The sequence below is a fragment of the Rattus rattus genome, chromosome X (genome assembly GCF_011064425.1).
Source record: "Rattus rattus isolate New Zealand chromosome X, Rrattus_CSIRO_v1, whole genome shotgun sequence".
In the NCBI taxonomy this organism is placed as follows: Eukaryota; Metazoa; Chordata; class Mammalia; order Rodentia; family Muridae; genus Rattus; species Rattus rattus.
In genome coordinates this window covers 68,997,362-69,017,974 of record NC_046172.1, presented here as the reverse complement: position 1 = coordinate 69,017,974, position 20,613 = coordinate 68,997,362, and the positions used below count along the sequence as shown (strand labels likewise).

The following is a 20,613-nucleotide window of genomic DNA, read 5'->3' as shown; positions in this document are numbered from 1 at the left end:
GGATTGATAAACATGAATATACCACATCAAAAGGTTGTTGCTTAATCCATTTCTACTACTGTACTTAATAGAAAAAATCATTAAATATGAATAACCAAAGCAATTATATGAGTCTTGAAGATTGCAATAATATTTAAAGACAATCAACTTAGTATAGCATACTTATAAGATGCAGTAATTCAAAGTTTTAGGGTTAAAACTGTATTTCTAGGTCACCCATGTACTTTAGATATGTAAGTGTTCAATTAGAAAATGTTAATAAGGCCAGTATCTTCATATAGCCTATCTTAAGAAGAGTTTCATGCTTGGTCACTTTGTCTTAATGTCACATGTCTGGGAGATTGACACCTTCTATGGATTTTGTCACCTTTAACCTGCTATTACTGCTTACTCTTAAATGTCTATGGTAGTTTCTCGTGGAAAAAACTAAATGACATATTAGGAACATCGAGTGAAATTTTGCCAGAATACGTTGTACACACATTTTATTTGAAATTATCTTATTATTTTGTCATTATCTAATTTTAATATAGGGATGCTATTAAGGATGTGAAATTAGTTTAGTATGTGGCAATATCAAATACATTATGACTCTAAATTATTCAGCACGGAGTTTTAGAATGTATGTCCTGGACTCAAGCTACAGGTGTTTAAATTCCAGATGACAGTTACTGTTCTGTGACCTTGTACGCAATTGTGTCTCAGAGTTTATGTAGCTTTATCTGCAAATGTAGATGATAGTGCCTGATATGAAATCATTAACATTAGGATTGTTTTTTCTCATGGTACTAAATAAATGTTTGCTGTATTTGCTATTTCTCTCTGTCCACCTTTACTTCCTTTCCCATTTTACCTTCCTTTCTTCATACTCCTACTCCTTAATTGTTATCATTTTTGTTAGTGTTACATAAAGGTATTTACCCTACATAATCTACAGCAGTGGTTCAAAACTTTTTTTTTCTTTTTTTTCGGAGCTGGGGACCGAACCCAGGGCCTTGTGCTTGCTAGGCAAGTGCTCTACCACTGAGCTAAATCCCCAGCCCCTGGTTCAAAACTTTTCAGGTGCTGCAGCACTTTAAAACAGTTTCTTACATTGAGGTTATTACCACAACTATAAAATTATTTTAATTTCTACTTTGTAACTGTTACTTTGCTACTGTTATGAATTGTAATGTAAATATCTGATCCGCAGGATATTTGATATGCGGCCACTATGAAAGGTGTGACTCACAAAATGAGATCCATTGATCTAGCATACTCTCTTCTTGCTTTTAACATTCTCATGCCAGTCTTTTCCTCAGAATTCTAGCAGATAACTCTCAGACTGCCCAATTGATGATTAAAGAACCCTCCTGGGTTTAGTGCCTATCCTTAATGCTAGCTCCTTATTTATTTATTTTTTTTTTGTGCATTCATTTTACTTCACTTCAGACAATGAAATCCTCTATTGTTTGCTAAGAGCATCAGATTGTGTGAATCAAGATGAAATGAAGCAAACCATAGTAAAACCTACAATGGCAAAAATAAAAGCAAACTATTAATAGTTTATATTTGTCTATAGCTTTATTACTGTAAAATACTATTATATAAATGAAACCTACATCACCACACACTCATAATTTCAGGCTTAAAATTTTGTTTGGAGATTCCTTATGATATGTTGCTCTCTTATAAAAAATATTTCCCTGGAGTAGTGAAAATATGTACACAACATACACATACCTATGTATCTATATTTTTATCTTTGTATATCTATATATTTATACCTATTTATTTTTGAGATAGAAAATCAAGTAAAACAGTCAAATAAAATTAAAAAAAAATCCCTAGAGAAGATGTTATTAAATTAAATCTATTTTGTAGAATAATATGTGAATAAGACCCGTCAAAAAGTAAGATGGGACCATCCAAATTAAAAAGAAATAAAACATGAGCAAAAAAGCAGAGGTTAAAAGCCACGTATGTTTGGCACATTGTGTAACATTATACCCTTAGCTATACATATGCAAGGGAAGATTAGTTGGGGAATCTTTGTGGATATGGGTAATGCTTTGTAGCTCCAAGAATTGAAGTTGTGGAGAAGTCTACTTTTAAGTTTTAATATAGTTTTCTAACTTTTCAATTCTTTAGTCTTTAGTCAAAAGAAAAATGATTGTTGGTCATATCTATAAATCATTATGTATATCATTTTTCTTTCATGTTTTGGCTATTTTCACACTTATAGAAAAGAAATTTAAGCAGTCTTGTTAATTTTGTGACAAATACAAACAGTTTTTATATGGCAGAAATATTTTGTTTATTTTTTTAAGATTTATTTATTTATTATATATAAGTACACCGTTGCTGTCTTCAGACACTCCAGAAGAGGGCATCAGATCTCATTACAGATGGTTGTGAGCCACCATGTGGGTGCTGGGATTTGAACTCAGGACCTCTGGAAGAGCAGTCAGTGCTCTTAACCACTAAGCCATCTCTCCAGTCCCTTATTTTGTTTATTTTTATTACATGATATGAATTATAAAACCTGAGTGAAAGACTGGGAGGATGGCTTAGGAATTCACTCGCCAGCCAGTCAGTATAGTCAAAATGTTGAGCTCCAAGGTGATTTAAGAGTCCTTGGCTCAAAAAAGAAAATGAAGTGACATCAACTTCTGTCATCTACATAGGTGAGTGCTCATGCATATACATATACCACTGCACAACACACACACACACATACATTTATTAAAAAATAAATCAAGAGTTAATATATAAATCAGTGTTGTATTGGTTGTGGTGTAAGAATTACACACCTGGAAATAGCATGCACAGTGTGTGTGTGTGTGTGTGTGTGTGTGTGTGTGTGTGTGTGTGTGTGTGTGTGTGTGCATGCACGCGCACATGAATGCATGCATGTGTAGATAACTGGTAAATATACATGCTACTATTACTAAGGAAGTATAGCATAAAATTTACAAATAATAGTGAAATATACAGTATTATTTACAGTAAATCCTAATACCCAACCAATGCTGTGGAAATATTTTCATTGATTTTGTCCAAATGAAGCCAGCTATACTTAATAATGAATGACTGTAATATCATGAATTTTAGTGAGCTTTTGATCTAATTAATGAGCAAAAAAGTGAAGTCATAAATAGGTGAGATGAAAATTTACTTGATCACTAATAATGTCAATCAAATTTTTAATCAAAAATTGTTTTTAAATTCAGAATAATGCTTCACTTTTTGCTGTTCATAATAGAAATGTTACATTTTGAAATTATATATATCATTAATATTGATCATTTTCATAAATCTAAATAACTAACAAAATAATAACAATTTAATTTGTCACACTTCTTAATTCTATATAAATACTTTTATGTATGAATTAAAGCTACCTCCTTGATCAACTTGGGAATGAATGTAGAATAATATACCATCATATTAGTATAATAGATGAAAATACCTTTTATTATTTTTATGTTTGTTTTTAATCTATCTTCTGTCTTTTAAAAGTTCACTTTACATCCATCTCACAGCCTCCATCCCTCTCCCCACCCCATCCCATCTCCTCATTGCCCTCTCCTCTTCTTCTCTCCTTTGGGTGCCACTCCAACTGGGAACATCTAGTCCCACCAGGTCTAGACACATCCTCTTTAAATGAGGTTCATCTAGGCAGTCCAAGTAGATGGGAAGGGGATCCAATAGTAGGGAACAGAGATCAAGACAGTCTAGTTCTGCTTGTTAGAGGACCCACATGAATTCCAAGCTGTACATTTTCTGATGGTGTGTCAGGGGCCTAGGCCCACACCCTGTATGGTTCCTGGTTAGTTAACAAGTCTCTGTGAGCCCCAATGGTCCCAAGTAGTTGACTTTGTGGGTCTTCTTGTGGTGTCCTTGGCCCCTCCAACTTGCTCACTTCTATCCCCAACTCTTCCACAAGATTACCCAAGTTCTGCCTGATGCACAGCTGTGGGTCTCTGCATCTGCTTCCATTCACTGATCGATGAAGACTTTGAGGAGACAGATATGCTAGGTTCCTGTTTTGCAAGTACAGCAGAGTATCACTAAAAGTGTCATCTGTTTGGCTCTCTCATAGAATGGGTTTCAAGTTGGGGCAGTCATTGGTTGGTTGTTCCCACAATCTCTGCTCCATCTTTATCCCTGGACATCTTGTAGGCAAGACAAATTTTGGGTTGAAGGTTTTATGAGTGCATTAACATCCCCTCCTCTCTTGTGGAGATTATCTTAAAACAACAAAAATAGCATAGAAACAACAAAGAATCGATAAGTTTTGATAATATTAATACCTTTATTTTTGTATGATCTAATTACATTTATTTTGTGTATGTGCACATATGTGTGTGTGTATGTGTGTGTATGTTCATGTTTACACAGATGGGTGGCACATATGTGTGTATGCATAAGGATGCCAGAGAATAACCTCAGGTGTCATTCCTCAAGTGCCATCCCCATTTTGTTTGGGACAATGTCTCTCACAAGCTGTAGTTTATGCCCCAAAGATCCATCTGTCTCTGCCTCCCCAGATCTTGGATTTAAAGATCATGTCACTCACCCATATTTTATTTTATTTTATTTTATTTTATTTTATTTTATTTTTATGTGTATTCTGAGGCTCAAATTCAAATTCTTGTGTTTTCAAGAAAAGTATTGTGCTGACTGAACTATCTTTAGACCCTGAGTTTATTTTAATAATTTAAGAAATTGTTTGTAGAACCTACAATTTCAAAATTTGCCTCTAGCTAGCCAATAAAAGTCTACTTTAGAATTTTCTAGGAAGTTATTAGTTTCATTGATTAAATAAGAATCTGTAACCAGTACTGGGAGTTACTAAATATATTAAGGTATTAAATGATAAATCATACATAAATCATCAGTACAGAAAAGAAGTTGTAACAATTATGCTGCCAGTGTTGGATTGTATGTTTAATGTTGGTTATTTGTGACATTGGTTAGCATTTCTCCTTGGGAAACTTGTATTTCTTGTAATATTATGGAAGTTAGGAATATCAAGCAAATTAACAAATGAAGAAAAGTAGAGTGTAGGACAGAGGGGATTGGTATATGGATATGATGCAAACAATCTAACTCAGTAGTAACTCTGAAACAGTTATCTCCAAGTATATTATTTTTATAGTTTAATAAGAAGATCAGGGCTTACAACAATATTAATTTATTACTTAGAGCCCTGTAATGCAGATATTCAGTATGACTCTTAGTAGGATAATCTCAAAGTATTTTGAGATAATTATTGCTTTGTTTATTCAGATTGTGGGAGAATCAAGTTCCTTGCGCTTACAGGGATTAGAGTACTTTTTCCTTGTTGGTTGTCAGTGAAAACCATTCCCAGATGCTGAATCCTCTGCACATTATTTGCTTCATAGCTTCCTTCCTTTATCTTCAAAGGCAACAATAGCTTGTTTCTCCTATTTTTGAGTCTCTTTTAAGACTTTTTCAGTTTTTTGAAAGTTCTTTGAACTATTTGGTTTTTGCCTTCTAGTAGTGTGTTTGAAGGTCTGTGCTGTTTGCCCTGGAGCCACTTACACAATAGAATATAATCTTTACATTTTAATGTCAGCTGATCCGTACCCTTAATTCTGTTAGCACTCCATGGTCACGTATTCTTTTCATTTTATGGATATCTGTAGTAGCCCCAGCCTACTGGAAAAAGACACTTCATTGATGAAGGGTGAGAACAATAGATATGTAGATACAATTAGAAATTTTATCAGTTTATGAAAATTGCAGCAGTGTCTCCTCTAGGGTCTATGACTTCTCTAGCCATGGATAAATAGTTGATTAGATTTATAGCACCAGACATGAATTCCCTAGTGAACTTAAGTCCAGTTCAACTGCCCTTAGTTAATCATGAATGCCACCTTTATAGCATTGGAGATACCCTGTTGAGCTAGTGTGGTTTATAGGTTTCACATATATATTGAGCTGTGCTAAATGGTCTCCTCTGGCAGCTTGCATATCAGCTTCTGGTACTATGAGAGCTAGTCCTCAGAGAGGAGGATTTCAGGCTATTTAGAACTAGATTCATTCAAGTGTTGTTTCCTAAGTGTGTGGTATCTTTAGCTGTTGGGTCGCATCTTCATGTTCTAGAGGCAACCAAGGGCAATGTCAGTAGCCTATATTGCTTTGAGAGTCTCTTGAACATCCCTGGAAAGAGTTTTCTGATGCCTGTTATATAGTATATGGCTCTTGGGGGCAGTATTATCATCTCATGTGGCATAGTTCTTTTTTTTAGATCATCTATTATTTTTAAAAGTAAAATAATTTCAAACAGATGTATATGTGTATATATATGCACACATATATTTCATATTTTTAGTAAGCATATAAAATAATGTCTCCTTACTTGTTTATAGGCATCTTGACTATTACTTATTATCTCTTTTCTCCTTCATATAACTCTCTCTCCCCAGTTAAAGTCCCTGCCTAGTTTTTTCCAGTTCCCCTTTCAGTAGCACTGTATCTTACTATATCCCTCTATAGAGTTCATTATTTTCTACTTTACTATAATAATTACCTTTTTACTTTCTGGTCTTTTTCAATTGCTTCAAGTTATATACTCAAATATAAAGATTGAGAGCTAGGCTCTACAAATAGAAGTGAACATGTGGACTTTCCTTTTCTTGATCTGGGTCAACTCAGTCTTCTATGTTCTAGTTCCATCCACTTACCTGAAAATTACCTGACTTCATTTTTCCTTACACTCAGATAGCATTCCATTGTGTATTTTACCACATTTTCATTATCTATTCATCATCTGAAAAACATTTAGGTTGTTTCCATTTCCTATCTACTATGAATGGAGTGGGGATGAATATGGCTAGGCATAGGATATTAAGTTCTTTAGGTATATGCCAGAGTAGTATAGCTGGTTTACATCATGATAGATCTCCTTTTAGCTTGTTCGAGCTCTCCACATTGATTTCCTAGTGGCTGCACAAGTTTACAATCCCACCAACAGTAATGGTTCTGGTTTCTCTGTGTTTTTCCCAGTATTTGTCATCAAATGTTTTTAGTAACATTTTCATTAATTCTTGGGGAATTTAATAAAATTTATTTTGATTGTGTTTAACCACCTTCCTTAATCCATATTTCCTAATTGTTAGTCTACTTTTTAAATTGGAAAATTAAAACCATTACCATGAAGAGAGATTATTGGCAATTATGTATCAAGTCTTGTTATTTGATTGCTTTATATGATTATTCTTTTTTGGTTGTTAATAATAATAATTTTCTTTCTATATTAACTTAAGCAGAGCAGAATTATTTGGTATTCTCCTAGATTCCTGGCCTGTCTAGTCTTAGATTCTTGGCCACCTAATAAGTGTCAGTTAAGCCTACCATCTTGGAGGGCACTTTAAACCCAATCAGATAAGCTACTGGTTGGTTAGTCCCACAAAATTTTTGCTTCTTTCGTACTATCATATCTTGCAGGCAGTTAACCTTTGTAGATCAAAGTGTTTATAACCAGGTTAGTGTTTTTTTTTTTCTTTTTCCTTTTGTAGTGTGTGCACTGTACCTTCTGGTTCCTTGAATACTAGTTCAATAAATTGTGCAGATGTGGTCTTCTACAATAGTGCATTATTACTATCAGTTTGTAAAGAGGCTTGGAAATAGATGGGGTTGTTTGGGGGTCTCTATCGGCCTAATTGGCTAATAGTTCAAATAAATTTAAAGCAGTTTCTAGAATAGGAGCCTTCATTTTTAGAGGTTCTTTGGCTCATTATCTCATAATGCTTTGTCAAGACTTTTTTCCATACACACACACACACACACACACACACACAAATTTTTATTCTTCTTTTATATATTTCATCGTCAGTTTCCTTTTACTGTACTCCTTCCAATTCCTCCTCTGAAATCCACTCTCCCTCAGATCCACTTCTCTTCCATTCCTTCAGAAAAAAAAAAAAAAACAAAAAACAAAAAGCAAAACAGGCCTCCCAGGCATATCAATCAAACATGGACTAACAAGTTACAGTACAAATAGGCACAAATCCTCACATCAAGGCAGTGTGAGGAAAACCAGTAGGAGGAAAAGGGTCCCAAGCATAGACAACAGTCAGAGACAGCCTCCCCCTGCAAACTGGGTGTCCCACATCACCCAGAACGTCAAACAGCATGTCTATGTAGAGGACCTAGCTCAGACCCTGTCATACAGGGTCTGTGTTCATCATTTCAGTTCCTGTGAGCCCCTATGAAAGTCCTGCTTGGTTGATTCTGTAGGCCATGTTTTTGTGGTGTCCTTGAACTCTCTGGCTCCTAGATAGAGTTCATCCTTTCCCTCTCGTATAGGGTTCCAGTGGTTTAAGATGTGTGTCTCTGCATCTGCTCAAATCAGCTGCTGATGACAATTGGGCTAGGTACCAAAGTAAGAGTATATCAGAATCTCATTAGGAATCATTTCATTGATTTTATTCAGTTGATTTTGTTTCTATCCAGAGTTTCTGGGATATCCTGTTTCTGGTTTGTTTTTTTTTTCTTTTTTGATCCAGGCAATGTGAGGCACAGGCTATGGGATCCCTCTTGTGGAGTTAGAATAGAGTTAGAGCAGTCATTGGTTGACCACTCCCATAAGTTCTGCAACATTATTATCCCAGCATATGTTGCAGGCAGAAGAGATTGTAGGTTGCAAAATTTGTGCTAGGTTGATGGCCCAATCTCACTGCTAGGAACCTTGCTGGTTATAGAGTATATCCAGTTCAGAATCTATATTCTCCAGTACTAGGAGACTTTGCTAGGTCCACTCTATGGGTTCCAGGGAGTTTCCACTGTACTAATTTTCTACACTGTCTCCCACTTGCTCCTCAATTCATTTTCTACCAGTATTATCTCCCTCTTTTTCTCCCATACCACCACATGATCCTTCCTCTTCCCATACCCACCTGGCTCCAGTCTGCCCATAAAATCTACTGTTCCCCTTCCCAGGGAATTCCACATGTCCCTCATTGAGTCTTCCTTGTTAATTAGCTTCTCTGTGTGTGTGGATTCTAGCATGATTATCATTTATTTAAATGATAGTGTCCACACATAACCATATTTGCCTTTCTAGTTCTGGGTTACCTCAATCAGAATGATCTTTCCTAAGTTTTTCCATTTGCCTTTGAAGTTTTTGATATTGTTTATAGCAGCTGAGTAATACTCCATTGTGCAAATGTACCACATTTTCTTTATCCATTCTTTGGTTGAGGGACATCTAGGTTGCTCCGAGTTTCTGGATATTATAAATAAAGGTGCAGTGAACATAGTTGAAAAAGTGTTCTTTGGTTGGTGGCTTATTTTCTGAGACTACCAAGGGTCCAGGTTATTTGACTCTGTTAGTCTTCCTGTGGGGTTCCTGTCCTCTTCAGGCCCTTCAGTCCTTCCCCTAGTTCTTTCATACTGAGTCCCTGACCTCTGTTCAACGTTTGGCTGTGGGTATCTGCATCTGTTTCAGTCAGCTGCTGGATAGAGCCTCTCAGAGGACAGCCATACCAGGCTCCTGTCTCCAAGCACAAAAGAGTACCACTAATTGTGTCAGGGATTGGTGCTTACCCATGGGATGACTTTAAGCTTGGCTGGTTATTGGTTGACTGTTCCCTTCAGTCTCTGCTCCATCTTTGTCCCCGTGATTCTTTTGGAGAAGACAAATTTTGGGTCAAATGTTGTGAGTCGGTTGGTGTCCCCATCCTTCCCCTGGGGTTCCTGCTTGGCTACAAGAGGTGGCCTCTTCAGGTTCCATGTTCCAACTGTTACGTATCTGGGATAAGGTCATCCTCATTGTCTCCTGGGAGCCTCCCGCATCCCAGATATCTGGGACTTCCTAAAGATTCCTCCCACCCTCCCTCCACGCTGGGATTTTATAGATTTCCATTCATTCTCCTTGCCTTCTGGGTCTCTCTCCTGTATCTCCCAACACCTGCCCCCCCCTCCCCTTGCTTTCCCCTCTCACACCTACTTCCCTTCCTCCCTCTGCCTCCTATGACTATTTTGTTACCCCCTTCTAAGTGTGATTAAATATCCTTGCTTGGGCCTTCCTTCTTGTTTAATTTTTTGTTTGGTCTGTGGTGTGTAACATGGGTATTCTGTGCTTTATGGCTAATATCTACTTATCAATGAGTACGTATCCTGCATGTCCTTTTGGGTTTGGGTTGCCTCATTCAGGATGATATTTTCTAGTTTCATCCATTTGCCTGCAAATTTTAATCTGCTCGTGTAAAGGAAACTCATTTGTATGAGATAAATACTGCTTGATGTATAAAAGGAATTTTAAAGGGGATACATATTAAATTGGATTGCTAAAGTGAAAATTTGTATGTGTCACATGATACATGGTATGTTTGTCAAAGCAACAACCAAAGAGATTTGTACCCAATTTGGTTTCTTGGCAGTCCTGAAAATATGAATTGCATGTAATCGATATTGAACCCAGGACTAAACCCCTCATAAACTTGTTTCTTAAATAATAAAAGATCCCTGATCCCCAGACTTTAAATGGATCCTGTCAGCATATTTAGTAAAGTATTTTTTATTACTTAGATGTTATCTGTAGAAATTGAGTTGTTTTCTAAAGTGGAGGGCACATGGAGCCATTATTTTAACTCTGTGATTGTTTCTGATAGCTGCTTGATGATGCTCTGGATAAAAATGTGATGGATAACAGGTGTATTCATACTAACTCAAATCACATTTATGTGATGCATAAAAGTACCAAAACCAAATAAGGAATCTTTTAGTCTGTGTATGTTTAAATTATCAATTCTCATAATAGTCTACACATAATTACTAATGCTTTAACATAAATAGAAATTAAATATGCCTTTTTTGTATCTTGAATCTGTACCAAATCAATATAAAGTATAACATATTGTTGTATGCCTTATCCCCTTATGAGATTATATATTATCAAAAAAATGAATTGGATGTACTACTTCATAGGAGAATTAGGAAGCATTAATTATATATAAATAATTTTTGCCACATTCTAAAACTACATCAGTATTCCAATGGCTGAACATTATTACATTCACTCTTTTAGTGATATCTGCCATTAATTATATGTCTATTATTAGAAAATGTCTAAAGAATGAAAGGTGCTTGATGGTAATTTTGCATCCTTCATATATTATTTTGGCTAAATGATATTGATATTGGACCTATTACATTTTTATGATATGCTAGAAAAGTACTGCTTCATTTCTTGTGCCCAAATTCCCACTTTAATTTCAGAATATCAAAAAGATGCCTACCAGATTTGGAAAAGAAAGTGAACAACTTGAGCATGCTATTGATCGTGTTCTTGTCACAATTTCGGAAAGAAGATTGGCACGTAGTCTACATGGCACTATTGAACAGCCACCTCATAGCATTCTTACAGCTACCCTTGAACTGGTTAATATTGTCAACACGATATTAAACATTCTGGAAAGGTAATTTCTAATACATGATATTTAAAGCCATAAGACAAGTTGTATTTCCCCCTTCATTCTCCTCAGAAATCTTAGGTGTGGAATGGATACTATTTCCATGTTTCCTTTCAAAGATGTTTAAAGACATTTTATTGATACCATGATTATCTCTGTAGGACCTACAAAATAGGTGCATGGTTTCCTTTAAATCAGTATTTTACCATCTGACTTTTACAGCTTGTTCAACAGTAGTAGTATTTTTAAGGAGGATTCTCATTGAGTTCTCTTTGTAGATAAAATTACACTCACACTTTCAAAAAAAGCAGCCTCTTAGACACTAAATCAAAATTTTAAAGGATAATATCTGGCCTTTTTGAAGCAAAGTATCCTTCTTTGTGTATTAATTAAACTGAACTTTTAGTTAACATGAGTTAGTCCTATTTCTTCTAAAATCCTGTGTTAATAAGAAATGGCTCATCAAATAATACTGATGATTTCTAATTTTGTTTAGGTAGTAATGTAGTTAAAATAGTATGTAGGTTTCTATATAACAACTATAATCAATTATCTGTTTTATTTACAGAAAATTCATCTCACAGATTCCTAGTCATTTGCTTCCACTAAGTATTATATTGTTTCAGATAAGAGAAAGAAAGAGAGAGAGTTATAAAAGGGTCCTGTGTTTTGATTAACAAAGAGCTAAACCAGGAAGAACTTTTCTACCTTTCTACAATTCATATTGTATGCTCTTTTGCTTAATTATTTCTCTTTTGTAACTAATATTTGATTGAAAAACAAACTTATTCACATAAATAAGGAATAAAGACAAAAAAAGGAATAAAGACAAAATCTTCATAGTTATTCAAAGAAATTTTAAATAACGTAATGGGAAATTTGACAAATTCAGCAGTTTCTTTTCTCTTTTTACATTTGAGTTTATTATGAGCAACTATTTATGAAACAGCTGAAAGCAAATGCCAGAAGCATACATAAAAGACACATTCTGCCATAAGCTGAATTTAAAGAGAAAATTTTAGAAAATTTCATTAACCATAAAGCAAAGATATAATATGGAGTAATCACAAAAGATATCCCAAATGCATATAATCTGCTTAATAAACCTTTGATAATTCACTACATTCAATTTGCCCATTTTGTCAAAGTAGTATCACCCCAGTGTTCACATTATAGAATCAGTATAAAGACACTTCTTTCAGTGAATTTCCCATTTTAAGGGCTTATTTACTTTCATCAGTGGAATAAGTAATATTAAAGCAACATATTCAAAATGTAGGAAATCATTTTAGTGCTCTCTCTATTCTATCTGAAAATATTAAAGGTTTTATACCATGGCAGATTCTAAGACTCTGTCTTAATGACTAGTAATGATGAAATAGGAGATATTCATGTTGAACAATTATATATTTTCCTAAGCCCAAGACTAAATATTCCAAAATATAATATTTGTATATCAAAATTTCTATAAATGAAAATCTCAAAGATCACAGGGATATGTGTTAATCTGAGTATTTTATAAAACATTTGTATTTTAAAGCTGTGTTAATTTTAAAGCTTCTTTGTCTTAAATTATAAAATATCAGGTTTTCTCACAAAGTAAATATGCTTTAGAGTTTTTATCAAGACCTTGTCTGACTTTTTTTTAAAATTTATTTTATGTATATGAGTACACTGTAGTCATCTTCAGACACAGCAGAACAGGGCACCAGATCCCATTACAGATGGTTGTGAGCCACCATGTGGTTGCTGGGAATTGAACTCAGGACCTCTGGAAGAGCAGTCAATGCTCTTAGCCACTGAGCCATCTCTCCAGCCCTTGTCTGACTTTTTAGAAGATAACATTTTCTAACGAATAATTAGGGCTTGGTCCATCCATGGTGATGCATGCCTTTAATTCCAGCACTGGGGAAACAGAGGCTCACCTCATATATCAGATTCCAGGCGTTGTAGGCTTACATTGGCTTTATAAAACAAACAAAAAAAGCCAAACAAACAAAAGGTCTTAAGCCAATTGAATAGTATTTGCTTGCAAAATATACGGTCAGATTGTCAGCTAGAGGAATGTAATTATTAAATCCTGATTGAAATAATTACTGTGATTTATTATAAATTGTTCCTTTCTATGATTCTAAAACAAAACATGAATTATGTAATTAGAAAGTAATTTCATTATTATGTTTTAAAAATGTGATCCATGCTACTTTTGACCTGGCTCAGCCTCTTAAAATCAGTTCAATGAATTAGATCTGATAATTATTTCAACTTTAACAAGGATTTACAACTCATTAATCATTTTGATAATAGAGACAGCACTTTTATGACAACTAAAGTCAATTCAGGAGTTTAAAATTATGACATGATTATGAACCAAAGAATAAAATCTGGTTCTCTGACTTCTTCCTATAAATAGTTCCTTATCATTTATTTGTGAAATGTGAATTTATTTAATAATAAATTATTTGAATAATCTCAAATGACCTACAGTCTATGAAATGTTGATGCCACAAGTATCATAATCTTATAAGATAGTGAGTGCATCATTTTAATGATACATTATTAGTAACAAGATACATTTTAAAGATTATTTTACAAGTTTTCAGCTTTTAAAAGCTATTTTCATTATGATATTAATTGGAAATTCTGATTTTGGTGCCACTTTCGTCATTATGTTTCTATTTGACATTTAAAATGTTAGTAGTTTCACTGACTTGATGTACGAAAAATTATAAAAGTTCATCTTGAGGAAAAATACTAATTGAGGTCCACTTATCTAATTACAACTAGCCTACATTCTACTTTTAAGTAAATATAAATTTACCATGTTTATGGTGAAGATTAAGATGTGCAAAAGAATTACAGAGTTGTTTCCACTTGTTCAAACGTTTTGGCTCTAAAAATAGATGAAATGGTTCAAGAATTTTGACCATATTTATCGTATCCTGAAGAGAGTTATAGGCCATGACCCTATAGATCCTCACAAAACACTTTTATCACATAAGTTTATAAGCTCAATTATAGCTGTAGTTAAGGATTTTAAATAAACTTTACTACAGCTTTTAAGTAAAGAGATAATTTGAGTCTCTGCTCATGTTAGTATTTAGAAGTAGGTCTCACAAATGTCATATGTTCAAACACCAGTCATTTTAATCTCAAAATTTAGAGGAGATTATAAATTTCTTTTTCTTGTTGATTTATAAAAATAGTACTAAGTTCCTAGCTAGAAGACAAATAAATTCATCACTACAGTGCTTCATGTTTTGTACTTCAGAGACAACCTAAAATTATTGTCTATGTTGAAAGATATTTGTTGAAGGACTTTTGAATACAAGGACTTACATTTCCAAAGGAAACCAATCTACCAATGAATTATACCACAACTTATTATGCCTATTATTCAGATAAAGTAGAGGATAATTCCCACCATCCCCTAAACAGTATTTTTTTCTTTTTCCTTTTGCTCATCTTATGGAGGCGTACCAATAGCAGAAGGTTAAAAGCTATATTAGAGATAAATAAGAAGACCCAAACTTTTCATTAAGTTATGATATCTTAATTAACTTAAATTCTTTTTTCATTTATGTTTAAAATGAATACCAAATTGCAGTCATTTTTATTTTTAAGGTTCAGCTACTTCTAGATAATAAAGTTATTTTTTGTTCACCCTTTTCTCCTTTCATTTTTTATTATATTAACAATCATTTGTATAATAAGTAAGTTAAGAGAAATGAAATATTAAAAGACAACCTACTCAGCCTTTAACATTTATTTTAATAATTTGAACACAGGAATAACTATAACAAACTGCATTTGTATCATCTTTTCCCCTTTTGGTGTCATAGAAATATCACATTTATTAGTATCTACTTAAATTTCTTACATGCTTCATATAATATTGTGATATTCCTAGAATTTAGCTATTTGCACCTTTTATCTAAACTTGCTATATTTTAAATTATAACTTTCAATTTCCCGAGGAATAAAGACACTGTATTCAAAGAAACTCAGATTGATGGAATCTCTTTATCACCCTTCCCTGGCAGGCCACCATTTGATTGCATGTCAGAATTTTCCAGTCTGAAAAATCATCTCATTAACCATATCACATTACTGAAATATTTCTCTGAACAGGTAAGACATAGTTTTGTTGTGCTGTTCTCCATTCATATTCCTGTGTATTTACTTACCAAACTAGCATTACTTCACTAACACCTGGAAAAACTGTCCTTTTTTTAAAAACTACTCCTCATGAGATAAAGGCCTATATTTTGTTATAGATAGAATATTTGGTAATCACATTGAGTTGTCACCTCAAATTCCTTTTCCATTGTATCAGCATTTATCCTCATTGCTGGATTGTTCAAAATAATAACTGAGCTTACATGAATAATTCAAAAGGTCACTTTTCTCTACTAAGAATCATAGAAACTTGATAATCTAGTATTAAGTATCATTCAGTCAAAAAGTATATCTCTTCACACAATATGTATTTAGCTATCATCTCTTACATTATATTAAGTAATTCTTCATTTTTGTCCAAAAATGAATATGGAATTCACTCATTTTGTATTCAAGGTTCATCTACTTATGGATAATATAGTTAGTTTATATTTAATCCTTTCCTCCTTTTATTTTTTACATAATTGATCATTTGTATAATAAATTAAGAGAAATGAAATATTAAAAGATAACCAACTCAACCTTTATCCTTTTTATAATAATTTAAACACAATTTATTATAAATAACTTCTGTTCAAATATGTGTATGCATACCCCTTACATTATAAGGTTTTACTCATTTTTTCTTTAATGTTTCATATTTATTTCACTCAATGCTAAGATTTTTTTATTTAGATATAAGTATTTATTTCATATTTGATAGTGATAAATCTATATAACTTTAATTTATTTCAATCTTTATCAGATCTTTTAAGGGTTTTTCTGGGTTTGTAGAAGTTATATATTTGCCAATATTTCATGTATAGTTGGAGAAAATAGGTTTTATGGTTTGTTTTATTGTTCCATGAAACAGTAATCAGGAAGCTGATAATTTTATTCCAATACCAACCTTGTTTGTAGAACAGGGACAGATCAGCTTTGAGAGCATTCAAAGGTGCTATGCAAGCTGTCAATGGAGGAAAACAATAAAAAATCCTAGACAGTTGTAAAGCCTATGAACCATAGTAATGACAAACTGTGTAAGATACTCCTAGCTTTACAAAAGTGACATATTAATCTTGGTGGTAACCCAGATTTATTGAAATTATGAGTACTTACTAGGAGGGCATCCAACTAAAACCTGGTCAAATAAACTTTTCTTTGCTGGAGAGACCCTTATTGATATCATTTTCCTAAATTCTTATTTATTTATTTTTATTGGATATTTTTATTTACATTTCAAATGTTATTCCTATTCCCAGTTTCCTAGCCAATGCTAAGATTTTTATCATAATACTTGTTCCACCTAGAATTTACTATCAAAACTCCAATTATTCAAATATGGTCTCTCTTTTATGGAATATTTGATTCATTTATTCATTCATTAATTTGTATAGACTTTCATTCATCCATCCATCTCTCCAGGAGTCCGTCAAACAAGTCAACTTCTCTTTTCGTAATTACAAGTCAACTTCTCTTTTCATAATTACATTAACCACTAATACATGTACATTGGGGCCAGTATTTAGTATAGATGAAAAGGAAGCAAAGATGAATGAATTAATTTAAAATTAATTTGTGGAAGATGGACAATGAATTGGTATACTATGGTTTGTTAGGTTATTTTAATTTCATAATAATTTAAACCTTACATGTAAAAAATCTAGGATTCAAAAAATAGAAACAACTGTTCTTTAAGATTTTAATCTAACTTTATGGTTAACCAGTTCCTGCTAGTATGGTCAGCTGCTATTATGGTCAGCTGCTATTATGGTTAGCTAGTTTCTGGAACAAAGTGACTGAACCAGCTGGTGCAATTACTTTTTCTGTGATCAGCTAGCTTCTGGAACAGGCAGTTCCAGGGTCTGCTTTTGGCTTCAACTTTTGTCTAGGGGGCAATTTTTTTTTCATCTTTTATTAACTTGGGTATTTCTTATTTACATTTCGATTGTTATTCCTTTACCGTTTCTGGGCCAACATCCCCAACCCCCCCCTGCTTCTCATGGTGTTCCTCCCATCCTCCCCCATTACCACCTTCCCCCAACAATCATGTTCACTGGGGGTTCAGTCTTGGCAGGATCAAGGTCTTTTAGGGGGCAATTTTAAACTTTTTCCTTTCAGTTTTCTTCCTTGAGTTTGTTCTATAGTAGATTATGTTGATGGATTTCCATATATTAAACCAGACCTGCATCCCTGGGATAAAGCCTACTTGATCATGATGGGTGATCATTTTTATGTGTTCTTGGATTTGGTTTGCAAGAATTTTATTGAGTATTTTTGCATCAATGTTCATAAGGGAAATTGGTCTGAAGTTCTCTTTCTTTGTTGGGTCATTGTGTGGTTTAGTTATAAGTAATTGTGACTTAATAGAAGGAATTTGGTAGTGTTCTGTCTGTTTCTATTTTGTGAATAGTTTGGACAGTATTGGTATGAGGTCTTCTATGAAGGTCTGATAGAATTCTGCACCTAAACCCATCTAGTCTGCCTTTTTTGGTTGGGAGGCTTTTTAATCCTTAAGCTTCTATTTTTGCAGAGCATAACAGTTTTTTATGTTTTTTTCTGTTCACTTGGATTTTAACTTTTGGTACTCTTTATTTGTCTAGAAAATTTTCCATTTCTCAGAGATTTTCCAGTTTATAGTTGAATATAGGCTTTTTGTAGTAGGATCTTGATGATGTTTTAAATGTCCCTATATTCTTTTGTTATGTCTCCATTTCCATCTGGTTTTGTTAATTTAGGATGCACTTTATGTTCTAGTTAGTCTGGATAAGGGTTTATCTATATTGTTGATTTTCTCAAAGAAACACTACCTGGTTTTGTTGCTTGTATTGTCCTTTTGGTTAATTTCCACAAGTTTGATTATTTTCTGCCTTACCTCTGTTTGTATTTGCTTCTTTTGTGCAAGAGCTTTAGGTGTGCTGTCAAACTTCTAATGTATGCTATCTCCGTTTCTTTTTGCAGTCACTAGAGTTGTGAACTTTTCCTCTTAGCAGTGCTTTTTATTGTGTTTCCAAGTTTGGGTATGCTGTGCCTTTTCATTTTAGATTAAATTCTAAAAGTCTTTAATTTTTTCTTTATTTCTTTTTTGACCAATTTATCATTGACTAGGTGTTCAACTTACATGTCTATGTGTGCTTTCTGTAGTTTTTATTGTTATTGACGACCTGCCTTTGTCCATGCTGATCTAATAGGACGATGTGGATTATTTCTCTTCCTGTATGTGTTGATTGTTTTGCAACTGATTATATGGTCAATTTGGACAAGATACCATGAAGTGCTAGAAAAGGTATATCCTTTTGTTTTAGGATGAAATGTTCTATAAATATCTGTTAAACCCATTTGGTTCATAATTTCTTGTTGGTTTCTCTGTCTCTGTTTAAATTTCTGTTTCCATGATCGACTATTGATGAGAGTGGGTTTTGAAATCTCTCCGTTATTGTGTGAGGTATATTGTGCTTTGAGCTTCAGTGGGTTTTTTATGAATTTAGGTGCCTACTTTTTGGAGCATAGATTGAAATTCATCTTGGTGATTTTCCTTTGATGAATATTAAATGTCCTTTCTTATCTTTTTTGATGAGACTTTGCTGGAAAGTTGATTTTATTTGATATTAGAATGGCTCCTCCAGCTTGTTTCTTCAGGACCATTTTTAGCGAAAGTTGTTTTCAGCCTTTACTCTGAGGCAGTGTCTTTGTCTTTGTCTCTGAGGTGTGTGTTTCCTGTAGTAAAATGTTGGGTCTTTTTTCATATCCAGTCTGTTAGTCATGTTTTTTATTGTGGAATTGATTCATTGGTGTTGAGATATTTTATGAATAGTGATTATTAACTTCCTGATATTTTCATATTTAGAAGTGGATTATGTTGTGTGTCTCTTCTTTGGTTTTTTTGGAGACTACTTTCTTGCTTTTTCTAGGTGAAGTTTCTCTCCTTTGTTGGGCTTTTTCCACTATTATCTCTTGTAGGTCTGGATTTGTAGAAAGATATTGTAAATTTGGTTTTGTCATGGAATATCTTGGTTTCTTCTTATTCATGTTAATTCAGAGTTTTGTTGCATATAGTAGCCTGTGCTGGCATTTCAGTTTCTTATGATGTGTATGACATCTGCCCAGCATCTTCTGCCTTTCATAATCTCTTGTGAGAAGTCTGGTGTAATCTGATAGGTCTGTCTTTATATGTTCCTTGACCTTTTTCCCTGTACTGCTTTTAATATTCTTTCTTTGTTTTGTGCACTTGGTAATTTGACTATTATGTGACAGGAGGAATTTCTTTTCTGGTCCAATATATTAGGAGTTCTGTAGGCTTCTTGTATGTTTATGGGCTTCTCTTTCTTTAGATTAGGGAAGTTTTCTTCTATAATTTTGTTGAAGATATTTAGTGACCCTTTAATTTGGGAGTCTTCACTGTCTTCTATACCCATCATCCTTAGGTTTGATCTGCTCATTGTGTCCTGGATTTCCTAGATGCTTTGGACTAGGAGCTTTTTGTGTTTTACATTATCTTTGACAGTTGTGTCAATGTTTTCTACGGTATCTTCTGCTCTTGATATTCTCTCCTCTTTCTCTTTTATTCTGTTTGTGATGCTTGAATCTATGACTCCTTATCTCTTCCCTAGGTTTTCTATCTCCAGGGTTTTCTCGCTTTTGCTTTCTTTATTGTTTCTATTTACATTTTTAAATCCTACACAGTTTTGTACAATTCCTTCACCTGCTTGTTTGTGTTTTCCTGTATTTCTTTAAGGGAGTTATTTAAGTCCTTCTTAAAAGTCCATTATCATCATCATAAAATGTGGTATTATATCTAAATCTTGCTTTTCCAGTGTGTTTGTATATCCAGTATTTGCTTTGGTGGGAGAGCTGGGCTCTGATGATGCCATGTAGTCTTGGTTTCTGTTGATTAGGTTCCTGCCATTGCATCTTGGCATCAGGTTGTCTCTGGTGTTAGCCTGTCTTGCTGTCTCTGACAGTGGCTTGCCCCTCCTGTAAGCCTGTGTGTCAGCACTCCTATAGACCTGTTTTCTTTCAGCTGGATCTG

General features: G+C 33.8%; 1 protein-coding gene across 1 annotated transcript in view; it reads left to right on the top strand.

Annotated features, from left to right (window-relative positions):
- Positions 1 to 20,613, top strand: part of LOC116887978 — a 177,136-nt gene that overhangs the window by 15,476 nt on the left and 141,047 nt on the right. The window contains 1 exon segment of the mRNA XM_032889416.1: positions 11,233 to 11,432. Within this exon segment, the coding sequence (XP_032745307.1) occupies positions 11,233 to 11,432 (200 nt within the window).